General features: G+C 54.9%; 13 protein-coding genes across 13 annotated transcripts; 6 read left to right on the top strand and 7 right to left on the bottom strand.

Annotated features, from left to right (window-relative positions):
* Positions 1 to 344: 344 nt before the first annotated feature.
* On the top strand, positions 345 to 2517 carry sac6 (fimbrin; the record flags this gene model as incomplete). Its single annotated transcript, XM_057198472.1, has 5 exons — positions 345 to 388; positions 429 to 639; positions 689 to 1386; positions 1450 to 2432; positions 2486 to 2517. The coding sequence occupies 5 exons, from the start codon at positions 345 to 347 to the stop codon at positions 2515 to 2517; spliced, it is 1968 nt and encodes a 655-aa protein (XP_057051912.1).
* Positions 2518 to 2804: 287 nt separating this feature from the next.
* On the bottom strand, positions 2805 to 5659 carry N7474_007061 (Sterol O-acyltransferase ACAT/DAG/ARE; the record flags this gene model as incomplete). Its single annotated transcript, XM_057198471.1, has 7 exons — positions 2805 to 2978; positions 3062 to 3154; positions 3247 to 3567; positions 3627 to 3669; positions 3832 to 4220; positions 4266 to 5060; positions 5114 to 5659. 7 exons carry the CDS (start codon positions 5657 to 5659, stop codon positions 2805 to 2807), a joined length of 2361 nt encoding a protein of 786 aa, XP_057051911.1.
* Positions 5660 to 5892: 233 nt separating this feature from the next.
* Positions 5893 to 6875, top strand: N7474_007060 (uncharacterized protein; the record flags this gene model as incomplete). Its single annotated transcript, XM_057198470.1, has 2 exons — positions 5893 to 6300; positions 6366 to 6875. The coding sequence occupies 2 exons, from the start codon at positions 5893 to 5895 to the stop codon at positions 6873 to 6875; spliced, it is 918 nt and encodes a 305-aa protein (XP_057051910.1).
* A 144-nt stretch (positions 6876 to 7019) lies between these two features.
* Positions 7020 to 8524, bottom strand: N7474_007059 (aminopeptidase P family protein; the record flags this gene model as incomplete). Its single annotated transcript, XM_057198469.1, has 3 exons — positions 7020 to 7220; positions 7274 to 8306; positions 8361 to 8524. The coding sequence occupies 3 exons, from the start codon at positions 8522 to 8524 to the stop codon at positions 7020 to 7022; spliced, it is 1398 nt and encodes a 465-aa protein (XP_057051909.1).
* A 273-nt stretch (positions 8525 to 8797) lies between these two features.
* Positions 8798 to 10298, bottom strand: N7474_007058 (hydrogen/calcium exchanger domain-containing protein; the record flags this gene model as incomplete). The annotated part of the gene is made up of 2 exons (XM_057198468.1): positions 8798 to 9903; positions 9956 to 10298. 2 exons carry the CDS (start codon positions 10296 to 10298, stop codon positions 8798 to 8800), a joined length of 1449 nt encoding a protein of 482 aa, XP_057051908.1.
* Positions 10299 to 10830: 532 nt separating this feature from the next.
* On the bottom strand, positions 10831 to 11698 carry N7474_007057 (hydroxybutyrate dehydrogenase; the record flags this gene model as incomplete). Its single annotated transcript, XM_057198467.1, has 2 exons — positions 10831 to 11207; positions 11260 to 11698. 2 exons carry the CDS (start codon positions 11696 to 11698, stop codon positions 10831 to 10833), a joined length of 816 nt encoding a protein of 271 aa, XP_057051907.1.
* Positions 11699 to 12090: 392 nt separating this feature from the next.
* N7474_007056 (cystathionine beta-synthase CYS4) lies at positions 12091 to 13847 on the top strand (the record flags this gene model as incomplete). Its single annotated transcript, XM_057198466.1, has 4 exons — positions 12091 to 12350; positions 12404 to 12438; positions 12497 to 13173; positions 13227 to 13847. The coding sequence occupies 4 exons, from the start codon at positions 12091 to 12093 to the stop codon at positions 13845 to 13847; spliced, it is 1593 nt and encodes a 530-aa protein (XP_057051906.1).
* A 275-nt stretch (positions 13848 to 14122) lies between these two features.
* Positions 14123 to 15266, top strand: N7474_007055 (putative short chain dehydrogenase/reductase; the record flags this gene model as incomplete). The annotated part of the gene is made up of 2 exons (XM_057198465.1): positions 14123 to 14200; positions 14280 to 15266. 2 exons carry the CDS (start codon positions 14123 to 14125, stop codon positions 15264 to 15266), a joined length of 1065 nt encoding a protein of 354 aa, XP_057051905.1.
* An 84-nt stretch (positions 15267 to 15350) lies between these two features.
* Positions 15351 to 16361, bottom strand: N7474_007054 (signal recognition particle receptor subunit beta; the record flags this gene model as incomplete). Its single annotated transcript, XM_057198464.1, has 2 exons — positions 15351 to 16097; positions 16149 to 16361. 2 exons carry the CDS (start codon positions 16359 to 16361, stop codon positions 15351 to 15353), a joined length of 960 nt encoding a protein of 319 aa, XP_057051904.1.
* A 222-nt stretch (positions 16362 to 16583) lies between these two features.
* N7474_007053 (putative beta-1,6-glucan biosynthesis protein (Knh1)) lies at positions 16584 to 17623 on the top strand (the record flags this gene model as incomplete). Its single annotated transcript, XM_057198463.1, has 4 exons — positions 16584 to 16772; positions 16831 to 16931; positions 16986 to 17502; positions 17555 to 17623. The coding sequence occupies 4 exons, from the start codon at positions 16584 to 16586 to the stop codon at positions 17621 to 17623; spliced, it is 876 nt and encodes a 291-aa protein (XP_057051903.1).
* A 217-nt stretch (positions 17624 to 17840) lies between these two features.
* N7474_007052 (glutamate 5-kinase) lies at positions 17841 to 19375 on the bottom strand (the record flags this gene model as incomplete). The annotated part of the gene is made up of 5 exons (XM_057198462.1): positions 17841 to 18680; positions 18737 to 18832; positions 18884 to 18994; positions 19047 to 19234; positions 19315 to 19375. The coding sequence occupies 5 exons, from the start codon at positions 19373 to 19375 to the stop codon at positions 17841 to 17843; spliced, it is 1296 nt and encodes a 431-aa protein (XP_057051902.1).
* Positions 19376 to 19485: 110 nt separating this feature from the next.
* On the top strand, positions 19486 to 20337 carry N7474_007051 (mitochondrial inner membrane protease ATP23; the record flags this gene model as incomplete). Its single annotated transcript, XM_057198461.1, has 3 exons — positions 19486 to 19744; positions 19798 to 20057; positions 20110 to 20337. 3 exons carry the CDS (start codon positions 19486 to 19488, stop codon positions 20335 to 20337), a joined length of 747 nt encoding a protein of 248 aa, XP_057051901.1.
* A 271-nt stretch (positions 20338 to 20608) lies between these two features.
* N7474_007050 (aurora family serine/threonine-protein kinase) lies at positions 20609 to 21900 on the bottom strand (the record flags this gene model as incomplete). Its single annotated transcript, XM_057198460.1, has 3 exons — positions 20609 to 20743; positions 20797 to 21747; positions 21808 to 21900. 3 exons carry the CDS (start codon positions 21898 to 21900, stop codon positions 20609 to 20611), a joined length of 1179 nt encoding a protein of 392 aa, XP_057051900.1.
* Between the last annotated feature and the right edge of the window lie 79 nt (positions 21901 to 21979).

The following is a 21979-nucleotide window of genomic DNA, read 5'->3' as shown; positions in this document are numbered from 1 at the left end:
AAGCAACGGTCATTCATGATGTATTGAGGGTAGTGGTAATGGGACGGGAGGGGTACTTGGCAGATACTTGACTTTCCGTGTGTTGTCATGGGAATGTGCAGGTACTCCTCCAGTACCCACTCGGTACAGCCATACCTCCCGTCGTTACCATTACGGCTGCTGACTGCCAGGCTCCTGCCATTATTCACTCCCCCACCAAAGTATACTCAGGCGTCCCTGCACTGCCCACCAACTTCCCTCCCTTCCTTCCCATTGTCCCTTCCCTACCACTTCTACCCTTCTACCCACCTCCAGAGTTCTCCTGAGTCCGTCTCTCTCTCGGACTGGCAGGTTGTTCCTCCACCATGAATGCTCTCAAGCTTCAGAAGTCCGTTGTCGTCCCTCCCCCGTACCTTCCGGATGCTGCTGACGTGGTGGCTTCATTGTAGGAAGTTCCCTCAGCTCGACCAGGGCGAAATCTTCTCTCTGCAGGATGCTTTTAATCGGCTGGATGTCGATGACCGGGGCTACCTGGACGAATCCACTGTGATCAAGGCCGCCCAGCAATCAGAACGGCAGCCGTACGACGTTGTGCGCCAGGCGTTGAAGAACGTTGAACTCGATAGCTCCCGACGGGTGGAGCTCGAGGACTATATTGATGTACGTGATTTAACCCCCGCCGGTGATACAGGCGCTAAGACTACATTAGCTGGTATCGAGGCTTCGAACAGCACCGGCTCCGGCTGCCGCCGCCGCTGCCAGCCCCGCCGCGGTGATCCAAGGGGCCGCAGCGGGCGCGGGCGCGGGCGCTCGCGGCCACGCTTCCAAGGGCAGCGTGGGAGGCCGGATCCATGTTCAGGGCTCTTCGGCCAACGTCACGCATACGATCAACGAAGATGAGCGAACCGAGTTTACAAGACACATCAATGCCGTTCTCGCCGGCGATCCAGATATCGGCAATCTCCTGCCTTTTCCTACGGACACCTTTGAGATGTTTGACAAGTGCAAAGATGGATTGGTGTTGGCGAAGCTGATCAACGACAGCGTGCCCGACACCATTGATGAGCGTGTCTTGAACAAGGCAGGGAAGAAGATCAAGGCATTGAACGCTTTCCACATGACCGAGAACAACAACATCGTCATCAACTCGGCCAAGGGTATCGGTTGCTCCGTGGTCAATATCGGCAGTGGCGACATCATTGAGGTCCGCGAGCATCTCATCCTGGGCCTGATCTGGCAGGTTATCCGTCGTGGTCTTCTCGGCAAGATTGATATCAAGCTCCATCCCGAGCTGTACCGGTTGCTGGAAGAGGACGAGACCCTAGAGCAGTTCCTGCGGTTGCCTCCGGAGCAAATTCTACTCCGTTGGTTCAACTACCACCTCAAGAATGCCAAGTGGGAGCGAAGGTATGGCGGATTTAAACCCTGATGTGCTGTAGCTGGGGGCTGATTGCTAATTTTCATGGTTAGAGTGACGAATTTCTCCACCGATGTGAAGGATGGCGAGAACTACACGGTTCTGCTGAACCAGCTGGCTCCCGATCTCTGCTCCCGTGGCCCTCTCCAGACCAGAGACCTACTGCAACGTGCCGAACAGGTCCTCACAAACGCCGAAAAGTTGGAGTGCCGCAAATTTCTGACCCCAACCTCTCTCGTCGCTGGAAATCCGAAGCTGAACCTTGCCTTTGTTGCCAATCTGTTCAACACCCACCCCGGGCTGGAACCGATTACCGAAGAAGACAAGCTGGAGATCGAAGACTTTGATGCCGAGGGCGAGCGTGAAGCCCGAGTCTTCACCCTCTGGCTGAACTCTCTGGATGTTCAGCCCGCGGTGAACTCGCTGTTTGATGATCTGCGGGATGGCAGCATTCTACTACAGGCGTACGAAAAGGTCATTCCTGGAAGTGTCAACTGGAGGCATGTCAACAAGCCCCCGGCGTCAGGTGGTGAGATGATGCGGTTCAAGGCGGTAGAGAACACCAACTATGCCATCGAGCTCGGAAAGCACAACGGTTTCTCTCTGGTGGCCGTGCAGGGCGCCGATATCACCGACGGCCAGCGGACCCTCACACTGGGTCTGGTGTGGCAGTTGATGCGCCGCGACATCACCAACACTCTCTCTGCTCTCGCACAGCGGCTGGGCAAGCGGGAGATCACCGATGCAGAGATGATCAAATGGGCAAATGAGATGTCCCGCAGTGGAGGCCGCACATCCGCGGTCCGCAGCTTCAAGGACCCGTCCATCGGATCGGGGGTGTTCCTGCTCGACGTGCTCAATGGCATGAAGAGCAGCTACGTGGATTATGACCTGGTGACCCCCGGCAAGACCGATGACGAGGCGTATGCCAACGCCAAACTGAGTATCAGTATCGCTCGCAAGATGGGAGCCACCATCTGGCTCGTGCCGGAGGATATCTGCCAAGTGCGGTCTCGCCTGGTTACTACGTTCATTGGTAAGTGTCTTGGTTTCCCATTTTTATGGTCATCTGCTGACTCCGTATCACAGGCTCTCTCATGGCCACGTACGAGAAAATGTAGACAAGCCTTCGACCTTCTGGTCGTACCTTGAGGCCGTTTACACTTTGCTCCATGAGCTTTCGCGGGCATCTACCTCGGAGGGTGGTGTAAGGCCCTACGGACCTTGTTGGCGGGGAAGTTCTGTCTGTTTTACTCTACGTTTCACTGCATGTACATCCTCTCTCCGCTGTACTTGAAAAAAGATGTGGCTCGAACTGCCAGTTGCCCTTTTATGCAAAAATGAGTGACTTCTGTGTTATCGCGCCTTGAATGTATGGACAAGTCCATAATCACAATAGACAAACAGCCTACAGGTACTGGTTGAACCAGGTTACGGCCTGCGTAAATGCGGTCTCCTTGGCAAACTTGATTTCCGGCTTGGAAATGTCCGCGCGGACGGCGAAACCGTGCTCCACGCCAGAAAACAAATTGATCTGGTAGGGCTGGCCCACCTTAGCCAGGATCTCCTCCGACTCATGGCGCTTAGGCGCGGGGAAGATCGAGTCGGTTTCTATGTCGACACAATTAGAGCTGGTCAGTCATACCGAAGGACACAGAGACTTACCCGCAGCGGCAATGGACAGAGGACCCTTGATCGCTTTGAGCTCGTCGGCCTCAACGAAGCTGGGGTGAGCAACATAGGCGACATCAAACAGGCCTGGCTGCAGCGATCGAACCGCGTATTTAGCCTGGTCAGATAAAGCGGATGAGCAGGAATCCTCTAAGTAATAGGGTTAACGATCAACGAACTCCAAAGCAGTAGCCGATAGCCCCGACACGCTCACAGCCCATGCTGTCGCGCATCTCCTTCAGCACGCCCTTGACCACGGGCTCGACGCGGTCCGGTAGGTGGCCGGGGGGACCCTTGAGCCAGGCCATAATATCGAAATCGGCCGGGCGGTTCAGCGGGACCGGGTCACCGTGGAACAGATCAGGCATGACGACGAACAAGCCATTCGCGGCCAGCTGGTCGGCGATCAGCTGGGCGTTGATGAAGCGGTGGCCGATCACATCGGTGAGCAGCAGGATGGCGCGCTTGGTTGAGCCATCCGCCGGGCGGGCAATGTAAGACTCGACTGGGGAGACAGAGTGAGCAGTGTATCACTTCAACTACAACGTTCACTCCATACCATTGGCGACCTGTTGGAACTGGCCCTGGGCTTCACCTTCGTGCTTGACGCCGACGGTGCAGCATGTTCCGGGAGGGTTAGAGGCCATGATGAACAGAGATTTGGAGTTAACGGCAGTGAGGTGTTAGGTTGATACGTGGAGACGAGGCTACGAGGGGTAGATGGAGAGGTGGGGCAGATTCATGATTATCAAATAATTAGATACAGGCTGCACAGTAGACTCGGCCCCGTGAAGATGCCTAACCAGAAAATCACATTTCCAAGCAGGTGCCGGCCGCGTAGGAGCCGGGTGCGGCTCAGGGCTACCAGGGGCAATTGGCACATCTGGAGGATGAGCAGGTAGCCACGGAGGCGCCGGAACAGACACAGCATGATCAGCTCGTGCACACAGGCGGAAAGAAGAAACGTCACTAGACTGGCGGACAGTCGCGATAGCTGGAACGTGCTGATGGAGCTGTGGTAGACATGCCGCAGCAGGAAGTTGTGCACCGGGCGGTTCCAGTCGCGCGCAAACTGATCAAACGATGTTGAATTCCACCAGGCCGCGTAGAACCCGCGGTCCGCGAAACGAGTGATTTCAGCGACGGCGTTGAGCTGGTTCGGTTAGCAGGGTAGCAAACGGGCCGTTCTCTCACTTACGACACACTCCCAGATCAGATAGAAGGTCAGGAGATACTCCATCATGAACGGGAACAACAAATCGCTGAGCACCCAGGGGAATTCCTGCATCCGCTGCTGGACTGTCATCCCAGACTCCTTCATGCGCACGGTATACATGACCACGGGGTAGATCCACGACTGCGACACAGCAATCATCACCACGATGATGCCAAACGTGGCGGCCGTCTTCTCCGCCACGTAGAGCCAGTCAATGCGCTCCGTGCGCGGATACTCGAGCTCATAAACCAAAGTAGGCATCGTATTGAAGTCGCAAAAGTCTTTCAGAGTCAGGTTGCGCGGGTAATAGTTCTTGGTCAAGGAACATTTGCCCTTGAGCACGTCCGATAGTAGATCAATTTCATATCGGAGCAGCCTGGTCAACGATTGCACCTGGGGTGGATTCAGCGGGGTCCCTGTCTCCATGGTCTTAGCCAGCAACACGAGCTCTTGATCCAAGTTGGGGGGTTTGGACAGGCGGCGATGGTCCTCCTGTTCGAGAACCGCAATGTTCTGGAGATCGGTCTGCTGGATGGCAGACGCCTGGCCTTGTGATGCAGAGCTCTCCGGGCTCTGTTCTTCCAGCCGCTTTAGTCTTGCTTGGAGCAGTTCTCGCTTTTTGTATAGTTCCGACAAGTAGCCGTTATAGGAAGCATAGCTGTGCTGTTTCATTAAAATTGTCAACGAGTGTAGAACGATGAAAACGGTGTGCGTCCATGGCCAATCGCGATGATAAGTCCACCAGATGGCAACACCCAGGTATGTTGCTTGCCAGATCTAGCATTATATCAGCGTGAGTCCCTGGAAGCGGTTGCAGGGTCGTGGCCTACATTCTGAACAATCCATCCACTCCGGCTCCAGCGGAGATATCCCTTGAGCACAGCCCACTGCAGCACCAGGCAGATCGTTGGGGACCAGCACAGCACCAAATCGGTCACTCCGAGGACCAGGACATCTTTACGGAACATGAGGCGCACGATCTCATTCTTGCCCCAGAGCGTGCCGTAGACCCGCCAGTTATTGGCCGCGAACTTGACCAACAAAAGAACCACCCCCAGCCAGAAGAGGACAAAGAAGCCATGGAACTGCGACGAGGTAAACGTGGGGTTCTGGCGGTCGAAGGTGCTGAGCTGCCGCGTGAAGTTCAAGTCACGGAAGAGGAAGCGCCGCTCCGAGGACGCGCCCAGTTTCTCCAGATGGATATCTAGAATTTCCTGGAGCATCTCCGAATCCTCGGTAGTGAGTAGATACTGGCCGGCGCGGCTGGTTTCGCGCAGCTTAACGGGCACGCGCCTGCGCGGGCCATCGTTTTCTGATGAAAGCTGGCCCTGGACCAAGGGCGCGGGCGAGTGATTATTGTCTTGATCCCGAGGCATAGTGTTGGGGGGAGAGAGAGAGCAAGGTGAACATAGTAACGATGTATGAGGGGGAAGGAAAGTGTAATGATGATGATGATGATGATGATGATGATCTGTTGCCCGTTTGGATATTGGGGTTGGTTTGGCCCGAGCTTCCATACTTTCTTTACTTACTTTCGGTTCTTGCTTTCTGCAACCAACAAGCTGTTGCTTTTGCAGCAACAGCTTGTTACCCGCCAGCCACCACCACCATGGATGAGGCGCCGCAGGTCCAAGCCCCAGCAGAGACCAACAATGTCGAAGCGGAGGTTTCCACGCAGCCAGTGAATGGCACCCAACCACCCCGAGCGGAGGAAGACAGCTTGCCAGATGCACCCAACCCAAACCCCACGACTCCTGCGAAAAGAAGCTCCCGCAAATTCCTCGAGTGTGTTTCCCTCTCTCCTTCTCCACTCAATCATCCAGCTGCTCCCGCCCCAATGGCGTACCCTCTCCCATCCCAGTCGGGGCTCACCTCCCTGAGTTTTCTGACATCCCCCATCGTCGAGATCGTGGTCGGCCAAGGCGACAATGAGACAGTCCTGACCGCTCACCAAAGTCTTCTCCACGACTCACCCTTCCTCGCGGAGTTTGTCTCCAACTTTGAAGCTTCCGGCCCGGTGAGTCTCCACCTCAGCACTATGTCGAGACCGAAAAGTCCTAATGCCGTGATGGTTGAATATAGCGGCGCATCCACCTACCAAACGAGAATGTCGAAGCGTTCGCCTGCTTCCTGCAGTTCCTATACACTCGCGACTACTCCGTCTCGAGCTCCGGGAGCCCAGGGACCGATGCCAGCGCAGACGAGTCGGAGAACCATCTACTTCGGCATGCGTGGGTCTACACACTGGCCGAGAAGCTTGACCTGCCAGCCCTGAAAAACTTGGCCCATTCCAAAATTCACCGGGTCAATTCAACCCCCCGCGGCGAGCTCTTGTATGCCCGCTACGTCTACACCACTACCCCGGCGGACGATGTCACACTTCGAAAGCCCATTGCGAGATTCTGGGCCTCTCAGAGCCATGTGCTGCGGCATGAAGTCGAGGATACTTTCAAAAAGCTGTGCATTGAGGTTCCCGAGTTCGGCTTTGATGTCCTGACCCTAGTTTTGGACAAGACAGAAAAGAACAACCATGGTAATGTGGAGGCTGGCGCCAAAGGGAGCACGCGAAAGCGCCTGCGCAGTGGTATTTGAGCCTTGTACAATCTGCATCTGATGAGAATATGCCCCGTGTCCTGTACTTTTAACTATGATCATTGTTTGAAGATACCATCAGTCTACTAATGAGACCACCATATGTGCACATTGCATTGGTTTTGTGAGATCAATAAAACCATTCTACTGAGCCAAACCCTCCACCTCGGCAGTCGCCTTTGGAGCCGTCGTCAGATTGTCATACCCATCCTTGGTGATGTGGATGTTATCCTCTATCCGAACGCCTCCCACACTCCAGTACCGCTCCAGGACGGCGGCGTCGATGTACTTGCCCAGCTCCGGGGACTTGAGGACGGGCTCAATGATGAATCGACAGAAGTAGATCTGGCGCACCTGGAGTTAGCCCGAGTCATGGAAACACGTCGCGATAAACTTACCCCTGGCTCCACGGTGACCACCGAGCCCGCGGGTAGGTGGCCACGCACACGGAGGTAGCGGAACATCTTGTCCTGGTCCTCATAGTTGGCATTGCCACCGGTGTCGTGGGTATCCATGCCCAAGTAGTGACCGAGACCGTGCGGGAAGAAAGCCACGCTGACGCGCTTGTCGAACAGCTCATCCTCTGAGCCGCGGAGAATACCCAGCTTCAGCAGGCCACGAATAGCCACGCGGTGCGCGTGCGCATGCACGTCATCCCACAGCACGCCATCCTTCAACATGGCAATACACTCGTCCTGCATCTGGAGGACAATCTCATAGATCTGGCGCGTCTCGGGTGTGAACTTTCCCGACAGGGGGATCACCCGCGTAATATCGGCGCAGTAGGTCTGATACTCACCACCGGCATCAATGAGAACATTGTTCTTGCGTTTCTTGGTGACGGGGTCCACGAGGCTCTCATCGTTCTTGACGTAGTGGAGGGTTGCGCCACCCTCACCACCCGCCACGATGGGATGATACGACATCTCGCGGCAACCATTGGCAATGGACGCCCCAATGAAGGCAGCCTCGATCTCACGCTCGTTGGTTGCCGTCTTGGCCGCCTGGATGGCGGCGATATGGGCCTTGGCCGATATATCGTTCGCCTTGCGCAGGAGAGCAATCTCGTAAGCATCCTTCAGCACACGAGTATCTTCAATGGCTTTCTTCAGAGCCCCCGTATTCGTCTCGGCGAAGCCCTGGAAACTTGTGCTCTCCGACACCTGCTCGCCAATGGCAAAAGCCACGGTCTTCCCATCGTGGGCTGCCGCGACCGCCGCCAGCGTGGCATTGACCTCGGTGGTATACAGAGCCCGGTCGACGTCGTACTGCTTGACGGCCTCCTCCGGCGACAGAGGCAGACCCGACCAGATGACGGATTCGGGGTCAACGGGCGGAATGAAGAGGATCAGCTCGTCCTTGCGGATATCATATGCCACGTAGGAATCTGGCAGAAGACAGCCAGTGAGGTAGAAGAAGGGACGACGTTGCCTGCGTGTGAATCAGTCATAGGCCACAGCACGCTAGACAGGGGAGAAAGGATACCGGAAGGGCATGGACTCGTCACTGTCCTCGATCATGCGGGTCTTTTGAGCCTCCAGATAGATCAGGCCGGCGGCACCATTCTGAGCCTTGAGGGACTCGGCGACGCGACGGGCATGAGCCTTGGCCGGGTACTTGGCCGCGAGGATTTTGTCCACCGAGGTCATTCTTATTGTGTGGGAAGAAGGTAATATTGGAGGGGAGGAGAAATGTTGCGGGGAGGACCAGGCCGCAATTATGATTCGGCGGCGGGCCACGGCTACTGGCGGCCTGGGCCGATGGCTGGTTGTGGGAAGACAGGGATGGATCTCCACAAGGAAGAATAATATACGGAGCGAAGAAGAGTAGTATATTATGGCCGAGTGAGTGGTTGGGGTATGAATTACTGCAAAACGAGGGAGTAGAGTGTGTACTACCTCTCTATACGCATGCTTTATCTATTATTCCACCAGCCCGTTGGTCGACGCGTCCGAGCCGTTCGGATAGAACCACGTCGTCAGGGCGATAATAACGTAGACCAACACGCAGAGACTGCCCTCGAGGTAGTTGGACTTGCCATCCCGCAGGAAGTTGCCCACCACCAGGATTGCCAGCACCACCAGCACGATCATGAAAATCTCAAAGTTCAGGCTCATCTCCTTGCCCAGCCCCCACCCAACGATCACGGCCAGCGGTGCGTTCAGCAGTGCCGTCTGGATCGACGGGCCCAGACAGTGGAAGAGCGCAAAGTTGATCTGGTTGTCCCACGCCTCGTCCACGGCCGTCAGATGCTCCGCGGCCTTTTCGACCAGCGGCACCAGAATCAAGCCCATGAAAGGGTCCGGGACGCCGCGCTCCACAATAAACTCGATCTCGTGGACGAGGAACACGGCGCACATGCAGACACAGGCCAGAGAGATGGCAATGGCCAGGAGACATTCTGATAGGGTGAGCTTGTTCCGCGTCACCTCTTCGGCCCGGTCCTCGTCGAGCGCTTCATCCTTTTCCAAGATTTCATCAAAGAGCGTGTTATGACTGCGCAGGTTGAACCAAAGATAGCTAGAGAGGGACGGGTCAGCACCACAGTGGGGCATGAAGAGGAAGGGCAGAACGCACATCAAGAAAGCGACCAGAAGAATCACGGCCGTCCCACGGCTGATCGTCAGGGTATCCGTTCGCAACTTTTCCAACGGATATGTTTTCAGGGAGGTGCTCCCCTTCAGGGCCGAGTAAAACGCGCTGGGAATCAAAAGGCCAAAGCCGGCGACCAGCAAGAGTCCTGTTCCAACCTCACTGACGGCCTCATGAAAGGACTGTTCGTGACGTCTCACACCCCCAACGAAGAAACACATGCCCAAGCAGAGGAGCAAGTTGGCCAGAATGGAGCCGAGGATGGCTGCTTGGATGACGGGGATGAGGTCCCCCGGAGAACGCAGCAGGACCATGAACAGTACGATCTCCACCACGGAGCTCAGGGTCGTTTCCAGCAAGACCCCTAGCATCTTGGGCAGCTTCTTGGCCAACTCGCCGCCTGCGAAGCCTAACAGATTCGCTGACGGGACCATGGCTATCGGATATCCGTTAAGACACTCCGAGATGACGATCGGGACGAAACCTACCAATATAGTTGAGACTGAACACCCAGACATGACTTTCGGAACGGGCAAAATGCATGACAATGGCGGCTGGCACAAAGGGCCACAGGATGTTGACGATCATGGACAGCGTACAGGTGCTCCTGAAGCTGACGAGAAGCATCTTGAGCGGGTCGATTCCTCGGCGTCCGCTCTCACCGGCGCTGTCGACGCGGAAGAGCCCTGGTCGGCGGGCGAGGGCTTTCTCATTGTGAGTGGGCAAGATGGTCTGCTGCTGGGCTCCGTTGGACTCGGAAGCCTTCAAGTCTTCACCGCTCGTATTCGCATGGACCGCGGTCTGGGACGCGGAGGACCTGATGGAGCCCATCTTGGCTCCAGACAATCAAGAAAGGGGCTATCTACGAAGAAGAAGAAGAAGAAGGGGGAAGAGAAATGACAAAACGAACGAGATGGGATGAAAGGAGTGTTGGGATGGACAAACAGGAGTCGAAGAAGGGAGAGACGCCTAGGAAAAAGCAAGCAGACCCTCCACACGTCAATCCATCCCTCCATAAGAATCCACCGCATCCAGGCCAATAATAATCTATCTGGCGAATCCATCGATTCAGGGGGGCTTGGCGCCGGATGGGATGCAGATCCTCGACGGACGAGATTGCGATGCCCGTGGGTTAGCAGTGCACCGCCACGATCCGTTTCAGTCTAATTACTTAGTCCACATCCGAATCGAAGCAACTGGGACCGTCGAAGGAAGTACGGACAGAAAAGTAAACAAACAGGACGAATCCGGGTGGAGCAGCTCCGCCACACTTGGCGGTGAAGGAGACATAGTTCCACGAGTACATCATGCTATAAACGATCCAACCCCATACTCTTCGAAATAAAACCTTCCTACGCCACAATTAGCACCACCCGCGTCCAGGACAGACTAAACATACCCATTCCGCAGCCTTCTCCGGATTCAGAGTCGCCTGCTTGGCTTCCTCCGCATGGTTCCCGAGCCACACCTTGCCGGTGGTCCCCGCTTCAATCTGATCCACCACCTGAGTGGTGTAGGTCACCACGGGCATTCGAGAGTGGCTATTGCTCCCCCGGGCTGCGATGATGGGCTCAATGGCCTTATACCGCGAATCGGATGGCAGCACAACGCTCTGGGCGCCCTGGCCACTCGCGACAGCACCCGTCACCACGGACAGGACCTTCACATCGAAGGGGGCCAGCTCGAGACGGAAAACGTCGGACATATGTTCCTGGGCGCGTTTCGAGGCGCCATAGACCCCTAAGTTCAAAAGCCATTAATTTCCCTCCCATGGAATTACACACAAACCTACCCGAGTATGGCATCGGATTGTGTCCGGCAATGGTGGTGATGTTGACCAGCATCCCCCGAGCCTGGATCAAAAGCGGTGCAAATGCCTTGGTGACCGCGAGCGGACCCCAGACGTTCGTTTCAAAGGTCTGCTTGGCAGCCTCAAGATCATCGTCGAGCAACGGCCTCAGATGAAACCGCGCGGCATTGTTGATCAGGACCGATAGGGTTCCGCCGGTGGTCGCCGTCACAGCCTCTACCGCGGCACGGATCTGGCTGGGGTCGACGACATCTAGCTGCAGCAAGGTGACGTTGGGGAGATCCTTGAGAGTGGACATTTTCTCTGGGCTCCGGGTGGTCGCGAAGACGTGGTACCCTCTTGCCTGGAACACCAGCGCGAGGCCCGAGCCGACACCGCCGTCGCTACAGCCCGTGATGAGAACCGAGCCAGGTGGACTCATTAGTACGATAGTAGAAATGGATGGGTAGTTAATTATGATCGCTAGGTCGGTTAGACACTCCTTTTATAATGCTCCTACTGAGGATGTTGTCGGCGCCGAAGAACTACAAGTTCGGCCCCGAGAGTTGGACTCGGATCCAATTCCTTCGAAGTTCGGCCCCACGCAATAGGAGAATATTTAGCGAGTGGTCAGTCGAGATGAATCAATGCTAGGATGATGATAATTATTAGATCAGTTGGAGTCGAGCATTGTGATGGGGCCTGGATCGGTCTGGAACGGCTATCGTCGGATAATCTGTAGTTACACTTCATGATGGCGACAACGTCAAACTCTTTTCGTTCTTCTTTCTCTCTTCCCCTTCCTATCCTTCCTACTCTCCCACCACACACCCAATGGCCTCCATCACCAGACCGGCTATGCCCCCCGTGGCGCTGGACTCCATCACCCAGCATATCGGCAACACGCCGCTGGTGCGCCTCAACCGCCTGCCCCGCAGTCTGGGCATCGAGGCCACCGTCTACGCTAAGCTGGAGTATTTCAACGCTGGTGGCAGCGTCAAGGACCGGATTGCCCTGCGCATGATTGAGGAGGCTGAGCGTTCAGGTCGCATCAAGCCGGGCGACACCTTGATTGAGCCGACCAGCGGGAACACGTTCGTCCCCTCCCCGTCGAGCTGATCATGCAGACACTAATTCGTGGACACAGTGGTATTGGACTGGCGCTGGTGGGCGCGGTCAAGGGTGAGTTGACAGGCTGATCTGACGACGATATTATTTCTTACCGTTCGATTCGAAACAGGCTACAAGATAATCATCACCCTGCCCGAAAAGATGTCCGCGGAAAAAGTCGCCGTACTCCGTGCCTTGAATGCAACCATCATCCGAACCCCCAACGAGGCCGCCTACGATTCCCCCGAGTCCCATATCGGTGTCGCAAAGCGTCTCCAGAAGGAACTCCCGAATGCCCACATTTTGGACCAGTACGGCAACGAGAACAACCCATTGGCCCATGAGTATGGCACTGCCGAAGAGATCTGGGAACAGACCAAAGGTCAGATCAACGCGGTTGTCGCCGGCGCAGGCACGGGTGGTACCATCACCGGTCTTTCCCGAGGCTTGAAGAAGCATAACCCAGCTGTGAGTGTAATTGCGGCCGACCCCTTCGGATCGATTCTGGCCCTGCCCGCTGCTCTGAATGACCTGCATGCCAATGAACCCTACAAAGTGGAAGGCATTGGGTACGACTTCATCCCCGAGGTGTTGGACCAAAAGGCCGTCGATCAGTGGTACAAGACCGGAGACAAGGAGTCCTTCCAGTACTCGCGGCGGCTCATCGCCGAGGAAGGTTTGCTGGTGGGTGGCAGCAGTGGCAGTGCCATCGCCGCGTTGGTCAAGGCCAACGAGGAGCACAAGTTCTCCCAGGATGATGTGGTCGTGGTGATTCTTCCCGACAGCATTCGCAGCTATCTCACCAAGGTAGGACAGTCTTCACAATTGTTGATATGTCAGTCCGTACTGACGGTTCCCAGTTTGCCGACGATGACTGGCTGGCTGCCAACGATCTTCTTTCTACGGCCTCTAGCGGAGCCGCTACGGCCATGCAGAAGGAGCAGCCGCAGCCCCCGAAGGACCCGCTGGCCGGGGCCAAGGTCAGCGCCCTGCGGTTGAAACCGGTCACCACCGTGCGGACGAACTTTGCATGCGGGGCCGCAATCGAGATCATGCGGGAGAAGGGCTTCGACCAGCTTCCCGTCCTGGCGCCCTCCGGCCGCAAACTCGTGGGCCTGATCACGCTGGGCAACGTCCTCAGCCGACTAACTCATGGACGGGCGACGGGAGAGAGTCCCGTGTCGGAAGTCATGTTTGACTTCTCCAAGATTCCCGAGATCGTGACGGACCCACGCGATCTAGGAGTAAAGCAGAATGGCCACGCCAACGGAAAGACGGACACGTTGCGGCCGCAAATCAAGGACCGTCATTTTGTGGAAATCACCATGGACACCCCGCTCAGTGTGCTCAACCGCTTCTTTGAGTGGAATAGTGCCGCGGTGGTGACGGAGCGAGACGACAGTGGCGCAATGAAGCCAATGGCGGTGGTGACCAAAGTCGACCTGCTCACTTGGATGCTGCATCACGGCAAATCTCAATAAGGTGCATTTTCGGAAACATTTTTGGAGTTTCAACAATGGATTGCTTTTATTTTGTCAGGGTGATGGGTTCCGCAGCTTCAACTTTCAACACAGTCGAGTAGAATCGGGATAGAAGCAGAGGGAGCGGCGTTGTGAGTTAATATTAATACAGGTCAAATAGAAGAAAAAAAACCGAATACCTAGACCGATTTGATCAGGATGACGTGGGGGATATGCTCCGACCATTCAAGATCGTAGATTTCTCTCCGCATCTCCCTTTCTACCTCCCAGGAAAAATGACCGGCATCTTCATGTACCAGAATTTTTCGCTGCAAGACACTCCTGACCTGGATGGACGAGTAGCAGTGGTGACGGTGTGTCGGTCGCTAACCTAACTATTCCCTCTTTACTGCCTGTGCATCATCCTAACCGCATCGCAGGGGGGCCAAGCAGGCATCGGTCAAGGCAAGCGCCCAGAGACACCCCTCAAACATCAGAGTAGCTAAGAATGAGGTTGTAGAAATCACCGCTCAGCTTCTGGAGCACGGCATAGCCAAGGTGTTCATCATCGCCCGCAGCGCCACCAAGTACCAAGAAGCGCTTCAAGCATGGCAGCAGCGCAAGTTGCTCGATGAAGACAATTCCCGTGTCGAGTTTGTCCCGTGCGACCTGGGCGACATCAACGCAGTCAAAGCCGCCGCGGATCACATTAAGCGGAGCACCGAATATGTTCACCTCCTGGTCTGCAACGCAGGATTGGGCGTACCGCCGCAATACAACCGCTCAGCGCAGAATATCGACTGGGTCTTCGCAACTAATTGTGTCGGGCACCAAGTCCTGACGATTCTCTTGATTCCTTTGCTAAAGCGAGCAGTAATGCACACCGACAACGGCGACGCCCGGGTGGTGATCACGAGCTCGGTGCTGCATGTAGTCTGTCGCCATCTGGATCTGGATCTGCTCACCTCGCCCTCGCGCATTGTGAAGTGGTCGAACATGTGGGATGGCATCTGGCGGTATGGCCGGTCGAAACTGGGAAATATCCTGTTTGCGAATGAGCTGAGTCGACGGCTACTCATGGACCGGGATCCAGCGGCCCAGCACATCTATGTCAACTCCTATTTTCCCGGGAATATTGTGACGGACCAGTGGAACGCGTGGAGTGCGTATGTTGGCGGGTTTTTGGGGGGTATTTTGCGCAAGTTAGGGAGATTCTTTGGGCAAAGTCTGCAAGATGGGGCAGCCACCGCGGTGTATCTGGCTGCCAGCCCGGAGGTTCGTCGCAAGAATTACCGGGGGAAGTACTTTATTCCCATTGCGACGCTGTGTGCGCCGAGTGCGACGGCACAGGATCCGAAGCTGGCGCGGGATTTGTGGGTAAGTGATGTCTCCAACCCAAGAGATATATATATCGATACTAATCGATCAGGACTGGGTTGATGCGCAAGCGACAGAGACTCTAGGATTTGACTGGGACGTAGATTAATATAATATACATACAATCTTCTTCTTTTTACTATTCATCTACAAACACAGTCCAACCCACTCCTCCCACCGGCGCACGCCCGATCCCAATTCCTCATTCGGGTCACCCTTGACGGCTCCACCGACCACATCAACCTTGACACCCACTTCCTCCTCTAGCAGCTTAAAACTGAATACCTCCAGACCTCCATCATTCCCGAGAACCTCATCTTCTTCCGTGTCCACGCCCGAGCCCGCACTAGCATCCAAAAGGCCCTTCGTCTTCGACTTGCGGATCCGATCAATCTCCGCCTCCAACTTCTCCCGCACGGAGCCGGGTGGGAGCGCAGTAAAGAGATCCTGTTTGTTGGCAGCCACCAGCACCGGAACCTCCGTAGCGACCTTGGCGGACGACTTGCCCTTGCTCAGAGCTCGCTTCTGCAAAACCAGGAGCACATCATGCAAATAGGTGGCGCTGTCCCGGAGCGTTGCCTCATCCACGAGAGCTGCCGTATCGACCATGAACAGCACACCTCGTAATTTTATCTTGGCATCATTGGAGTGGGACATGGCCTGCAGCTGGGAGATTCCCTGGGAAGCGCGCAGCTTGCCATGGCCGGGGGTATCTTGCACACGGTATCTGACGGGATTTCTTGAGGTTTCTTTCAGAGAAGGGTCGTTGACGGATCGATAGCGGTTGGAGGCCGTGGGAACATCCGGAGGAAGGCCGACGGTCACCAGCGTTGAGGACTGGGAGGTGTGCGTCAGGTGGGATTTTTTGGAGGCGGGAGAGGATTTAGCCTCGAGCTGTCACGATCATGTCAGTAAGAGAAGAATTAGTAGGAGAGAAACGCTTACCAAGGATGTGAAAGCTGTTTTCCCAGCACCGCTCGGCCCCAGCAGAAGGAAGTTGCTCGAGGGCGGAGCGGCTGCGCTGCGGTAGAAGATGACGTGCAGCAGCACCGGCACACCGAAGGTGACGAGCACTGCGATGGCGATGGCGACAAGGTTGCCATCGAGCAACTTGGTAGCGACGCCCGTCACGGAGTTCCAGCCTGGTTCAGTCGCCATGGTCGGGTGGGAGTTGATGGTCGAAACAACGGAGCGAAACCGAGTGGAGGGAGCTGATCGATAGCACGGGCCATCAATCAGCTGCCCATCCTAGCCCTAACTACCTGAAGTATGGAATGTAGGGGTGGTTACTCGACTCACCTCCCTGTTTGCTCTTTGTCTTCTTCTTCTTCTTCTTCTTCTTCTTCTTCTTTCGTGTGAAATTTGTCGACTTCCTTCAGCATGGCAATCCATCCATTATTGTCAGTGTTCTTTGCCTGGTTCCTGATCTCACACGCCCAGATCATCTCCGCCAACGGGCTGACTTTTGATTCTGACGACGTGGTGAGTCTGGCTTGGTCTTATGAGAGCAAGGGAACAGCGAGGTACGATCTCTATTTATGTGCTGGCGACGAGACCACAGACTCCTATGTAAGTGGGATGAAACCCATATCCAGAAATGACCAACCACTGAGATATACACATGCAGGACTGCCTAGCTCAAGTTGTCCAGGAGGGTACATTTGCACCGGGGGATTGGGTGTCTTTCCGCGTGAACCAGAGCGTGGGTGGAAATGAGCCCAACGCATAGTATGAAACCTCCCACAAGTGGAAACATACTCCTACTGACCGACCCTTGAATAGCTTCCTGAAGATTGTTTCTACTGGACCAAACGACTCCTGGTCCGGCTACACCTACCACTTTACATTGACCAATATGAAAGGCTCATTCCCCCCCCAAATCTCCCACGCAATCAGATCCATGACACCGGCACTTGCCCTCCCCTTGACCCTAGGGGAAGAAGATCGTCTCCTCGAAGAAGGCCCCAACCCAACCCCGACATCCAAGCAGTCAGCCCCCATGGGAAACACAGAATCCGTCCTCCAGTTCCCAGCCCCAATCGAAAACGAGATCCATGGCAACGAACTACGCAAACGCCAGGACCTGGGCATGCACACCGTGCCCTTTGGGATGCAAACTGGTCCGACCAAGTATGCTCCAATGCCGAAACGTGCCGGCAGTACTATCTTAGACAAGTCGCCTACGCCACAGTATCCGCCGTTTCCTTTCGTTATTGCAACGACCTATCTGGGTGAACCGACGGTTCAAACAACCCTGTCGGAGTATCTGTCTGCGACGGTAGCCGCCACTGAGAATAATGTATGTTCTGACCCGATATCAATCCCGCTGAGGAGTCTAATTCGTGATTTAGGTTGCTCCCGCGGCTGCCCCAACGCTGGATAAGAGGATGCAGCAATGGCTGGAGCGGTGGAAGGATTAAAGTCATGTGTGGTGGCGATGAAACAAAGATGTCATTGAGATCATTTACTCGTGTCCTGTTCGCAACATTTCATATCAATGTCCTGTGCTTCTATTTTCATGTGGTCCTTCTATACCGAACTCTGACCATCCCATTATGGTTGAACAAAACGACCAACCATCCCCTCGGTAAAGTGTTGAAAAGATCAGACCAATTATGTAAAAGTTCGAGATATGAACTATATGCTCCATGCCTCCAGGGCAGGCGTTATTGGGGTGGGCGAGTGACTGAGCCAGTCATCTGGATGAAACGAGATATTCTCACGCACTGCCACATAGTCGCTGTCCGAGTAGCCAAGCACCGACTCGATCTCCGAGCTCCGGTGGCCCTTGATATGTGCAATTTCGATGCTGCCATAATTGACCAGCGCGCGACCGACTTCGTTGAGCTCCTGTCCGTCGAGCGGGAAGTCTCCATTCAGAGCATCCTCGGAAGGTCGATCAACAACCACCAACCGTACCGATTCCTGGTGCCCGAAGTGTCCTTCCACAGCAACCACTCCGGCTGGAAGGAGGTTTGCTTTATTTTGAAGTGCATTGTATGCCCCATGATCGATGTACAGAGTCCCGTGTGGAGTGAGGCCGTGGAGCAGCCAGAATGACCGAGATTTGATCGGAGTGTCCGAAGGAAGGAATCGAGTATGAAGAGGAGGCCTGGGTATGTCCTGTGCGTCGTCTTGAGGCTCCTGCTGAACGGTTTGCAAGTACTTCACAATCTCGTGAACGTTCCCTGGCTTCGAGCTTTTCGTTATAATGGTCGTGACTCCAGCACTGGTCCCCAATTTGGCAGCCACAATTTTGGTGCTCATGCCCCCCGTTCCCAGTGCCGATCCTGCGGACGAAACGTCGGCTTCTAGCGAAGCAATGTCTGAGACAACTTCAATGGGTTCTGCATCCGGGTTCGTGCGCGGGTTTGCAGTATAGAGACAGTCGACGTCGGTCATGAGGAAAAGATAGTCCGCTTTCACCATGGCAGCAGTGATGGCTGATAGGGTATCATTGTCGCCAAAATTGATTTCCTTAAGAAGGCGATAGGTGAGAAGGGGCGAAAGAGCAGAAAATAAAAGAGTCTTACAGAAACGGCCAGGGTATCGTTCTCGTTGACTATAGGAATCACGCCCATATCAAAGAGCTGCTCGAAGGTATTCTGTGCGTTGACATATTGGGATCTCTGGGTAGAGTGTCAGATGGCAAAATGGCAGGCGAAAAGCAAGAGACTTACATCGGCAATGTCATTTCGCGTTAAGAGAATCTGGGCCACCGGGACCCAAAGATGCGAAAAGAGGTTGTCCCACAGACTCATCAGCCGGCATTGACCAACGGCCGCTAGAGCCTAATGATTCAGGTCAGTTCCAGCCCCAAACGGGATTTGACAGCAGACACACCTGTATCCGTGGCAGGTGTTTGGGTTTCTTCTCCATATCCATCCTCCGCAGGCCGACTCCAATGGCGCCTGATGATACCAGGACCACTTTGTGGCCATCCTTGCGCAACTGGGCGACAGTCTCCACGATTAATGTTAGGATCGAGAGGATGGGCTCATGGGTAACCTCGTCGACAATAGAACTCGTTCCTGTCCGGCAAAGTGGGGTGGTCAGTATAGGTCTATATTTCAGGACGAGACCGAAACCGATCAGGGAGAAATTCCCGTACCCAACTTGATCACGATAGTTAGCCCGGAGGGGGACATGTTGTATGTCCCAATGGCAGCCATGGTGTCTGGTAACCGAGAAGGTCAAGGTTGCCCGCTCTACATCGCGTTCCGTTACCGTCATTCTGCCATCTCTCACCGCCTCTCCGGAGATTCTTCTCTTTGCGACCGAGATGGATGGATTGATCCCTAGAGTTCTCGACATGCCAGACTCCCAGTCGCCCGGTGCGGCTGCACCCCCAGCTGACAAGCCCGACTCAGGATACATCCCCGGTGATGACACCTGGACCCAGTTCCGCAATATATATTCCATCCTCACCGGGAAGATGTCCGCCGAGGGCATCGAGAAGTTCCGCGTCGCGCGCGATGTCCGGAACGAAGTGGCCGATTGCAAGCGCTGCGAGGAACAGCGGGACTATCTTCTTCAATATAGTGAGCTGCTTGAGCCAAACGGGAAACCCTAGACTCTAACATTGGATTTGAAGGCCCCGTGATCCGTTTTCTCACCGACAATATCCGACAACTGGGCGGCGATCTCCACAGTCACAATATCTACTGCCGCCGGTGCACGAACCGAAAGGCCGGCGGATTCGATCCGCAGTACGGAATTCTCGTGTGCGCGAACGAGATGAAGGACCGGGGTCATCTGGAGGATACCATTGCGCATGAGATGGTTCATGCCTATGATCATCTGCGGTTTAAAGTAGACTGGACAGATAATCTGCGTCATGCCGCTTGCACAGAGGTATTTCCACACATCAATGGTTCATTCACCGGCTAACCGTCTCTCTCGCTAGATCCGAGCCAGCTCGCTCAGCGGCGAATGCAGATGGGCACGCGAGTTCTTCCGCAGAGGCCAATGGAAACTCACACAGCAGCATCAAGAATGTGTGCGACGACGAGCAATTCTGTCCGTCCGGGCTCGGCCAACCTGCAAGGATGAGGCCCATGCCGAGCGAGTGGTCAATGAAGTCTGGGATAGCTGCTTCAAAGACACACGGCCGTTTGATGAAATCTTCCGATGATACCTCCTCCCTGTTTTCATAGCGCAGACCACGATTCTCTCTTCTCTTGTGTTACCTAGACCTTTTCTTTGAATGTATCATATTTGATGGACGCGATTGCAAGACTGAGATTAACTTCACATGGTGCCATATCGCGCATCTCTCCCCAATTATCCCCCAGCGCAGAAGCAACTCCCAAAACCCAAAAATGCTAATGAGAACCAACACCGCAGACTCCAAGACGCAGTAAAAAACACCCCAACACCGATAATCTGCATGCATCGAGAACAGATCATGCTTTGCCGTCCTTGGTCTGGCCGGAACTTCGCTTCAACACCTTATCATCTTTGACACAGTGCTTGACGATCCAAGGGTGCCGCTGGATGTCGTCCAGCGGAATCCGCTTCTCAGGGTCCAGGACAAGCAGCTGTATTACTAGTCAGCGCCCGAGGTCATCAACAAAAGGAGAACAAAACTCACCCGCTTGATCAGATCTTTCGCCTCCGGACTGATAAATGATGGCACGGACATATCTGCCCGAGCGATCCGCCGGTGGGTCATGACGGGCGTATCCTCAAAGGGGGCTTCTCCCACGAGAAATTCATAGATCAACACACCCAGACTCCACAAGTCCACTTTTTCATTATAGTAGTTGCCTTGCGGGCCGGGCTTGAGCATCTCTGGAGGCAGATAGTCCAGCGTTCCACACATGGTCTGGCGTCGGTTGTTGGGCGCGTGGACACTCCACCCGAAGTCACTGATTTTGATTTCGCCGTGGATGCCAACGAGGATGTTCTCGGGCTTGATGTCGCGGTGCATCACATGCTTCTTGTGCAGATACTTCAATGCCGCTGCCATCTGCGCAATATACTGCGCAGCCTTCCACTCGGGGAAGCGGTGTTCTTTCCGGAGATGCTTGTACAGCTCTCCCCGACCAGCGAATTCCAAAATCAGAAAGATTCGCTTGCTGTCATGGAAATGGCCGTAGAGTCGTAAGACATTGGGATGCCGCAGATTGCTTTGGATTTCGATCTCACGGCGAACCTGCTTCTGGACGCCGCCCTGCTGCAGCTCGGACTTGTGCAGGACCTTGAGAGCGCAGACAAAGCCGGAAGACCGCTCCTTGGCCAGATAGACTCGGCCAAATTTGCCTTTGCCCAGAGGCTTTCCAATCTCAAACATTCCCAGGTGTAGCTGCTTGGGTACTGAGGGCTGGTCATACAGGACTGTAGAGCTGCGTTGGTCGGCCTCATCACTCCGGACCGTGGATTTCCCCTGCGACCCCTTGCCCGGGGAATTCATCGTGTTGGTTTTATTGTCATTAGTGTTCTGAAGAGCCAGCTTCAGCAGGTGGGCGCGATTGGAGTTGTTGTTTACTTGGCCCGCCGCACCTAGGCCGGACAATGAGACGGCTGTGGACAGGGAGGAGCCCTGGAGGAAAGGTGGTTAGATTCAAACCTGGTACAATGGACGAGGTCAAGTATGTAGTACCTTGTGTTTGTAGGTCCGATCACAGCTGCCATTCTCCTTCTCGTCCTTGACAGAGAGATGCTCGAAACGAGCTTCCAGGGTTTTGGCGGCCATGGTTAGTAATGGAAAGGGCAGAAGTGGGAGGGTGAAAAGCGAGGTGGTCGTGGAGCAGTTCGAAAGTGAGTTGATGATC

This window comes from Penicillium riverlandense, assembly GCF_028828495.1.
Source record: "Penicillium riverlandense strain IBT 135883 chromosome Unknown utg000006l_segment0_segment0, whole genome shotgun sequence".
NCBI classification, from domain to species: domain Eukaryota; kingdom Fungi; phylum Ascomycota; class Eurotiomycetes; order Eurotiales; family Aspergillaceae; genus Penicillium; species Penicillium riverlandense.
Note: the sequence above shows the minus strand (reverse complement) of the source record. Positions and strands in the feature narration are given on the sequence as shown.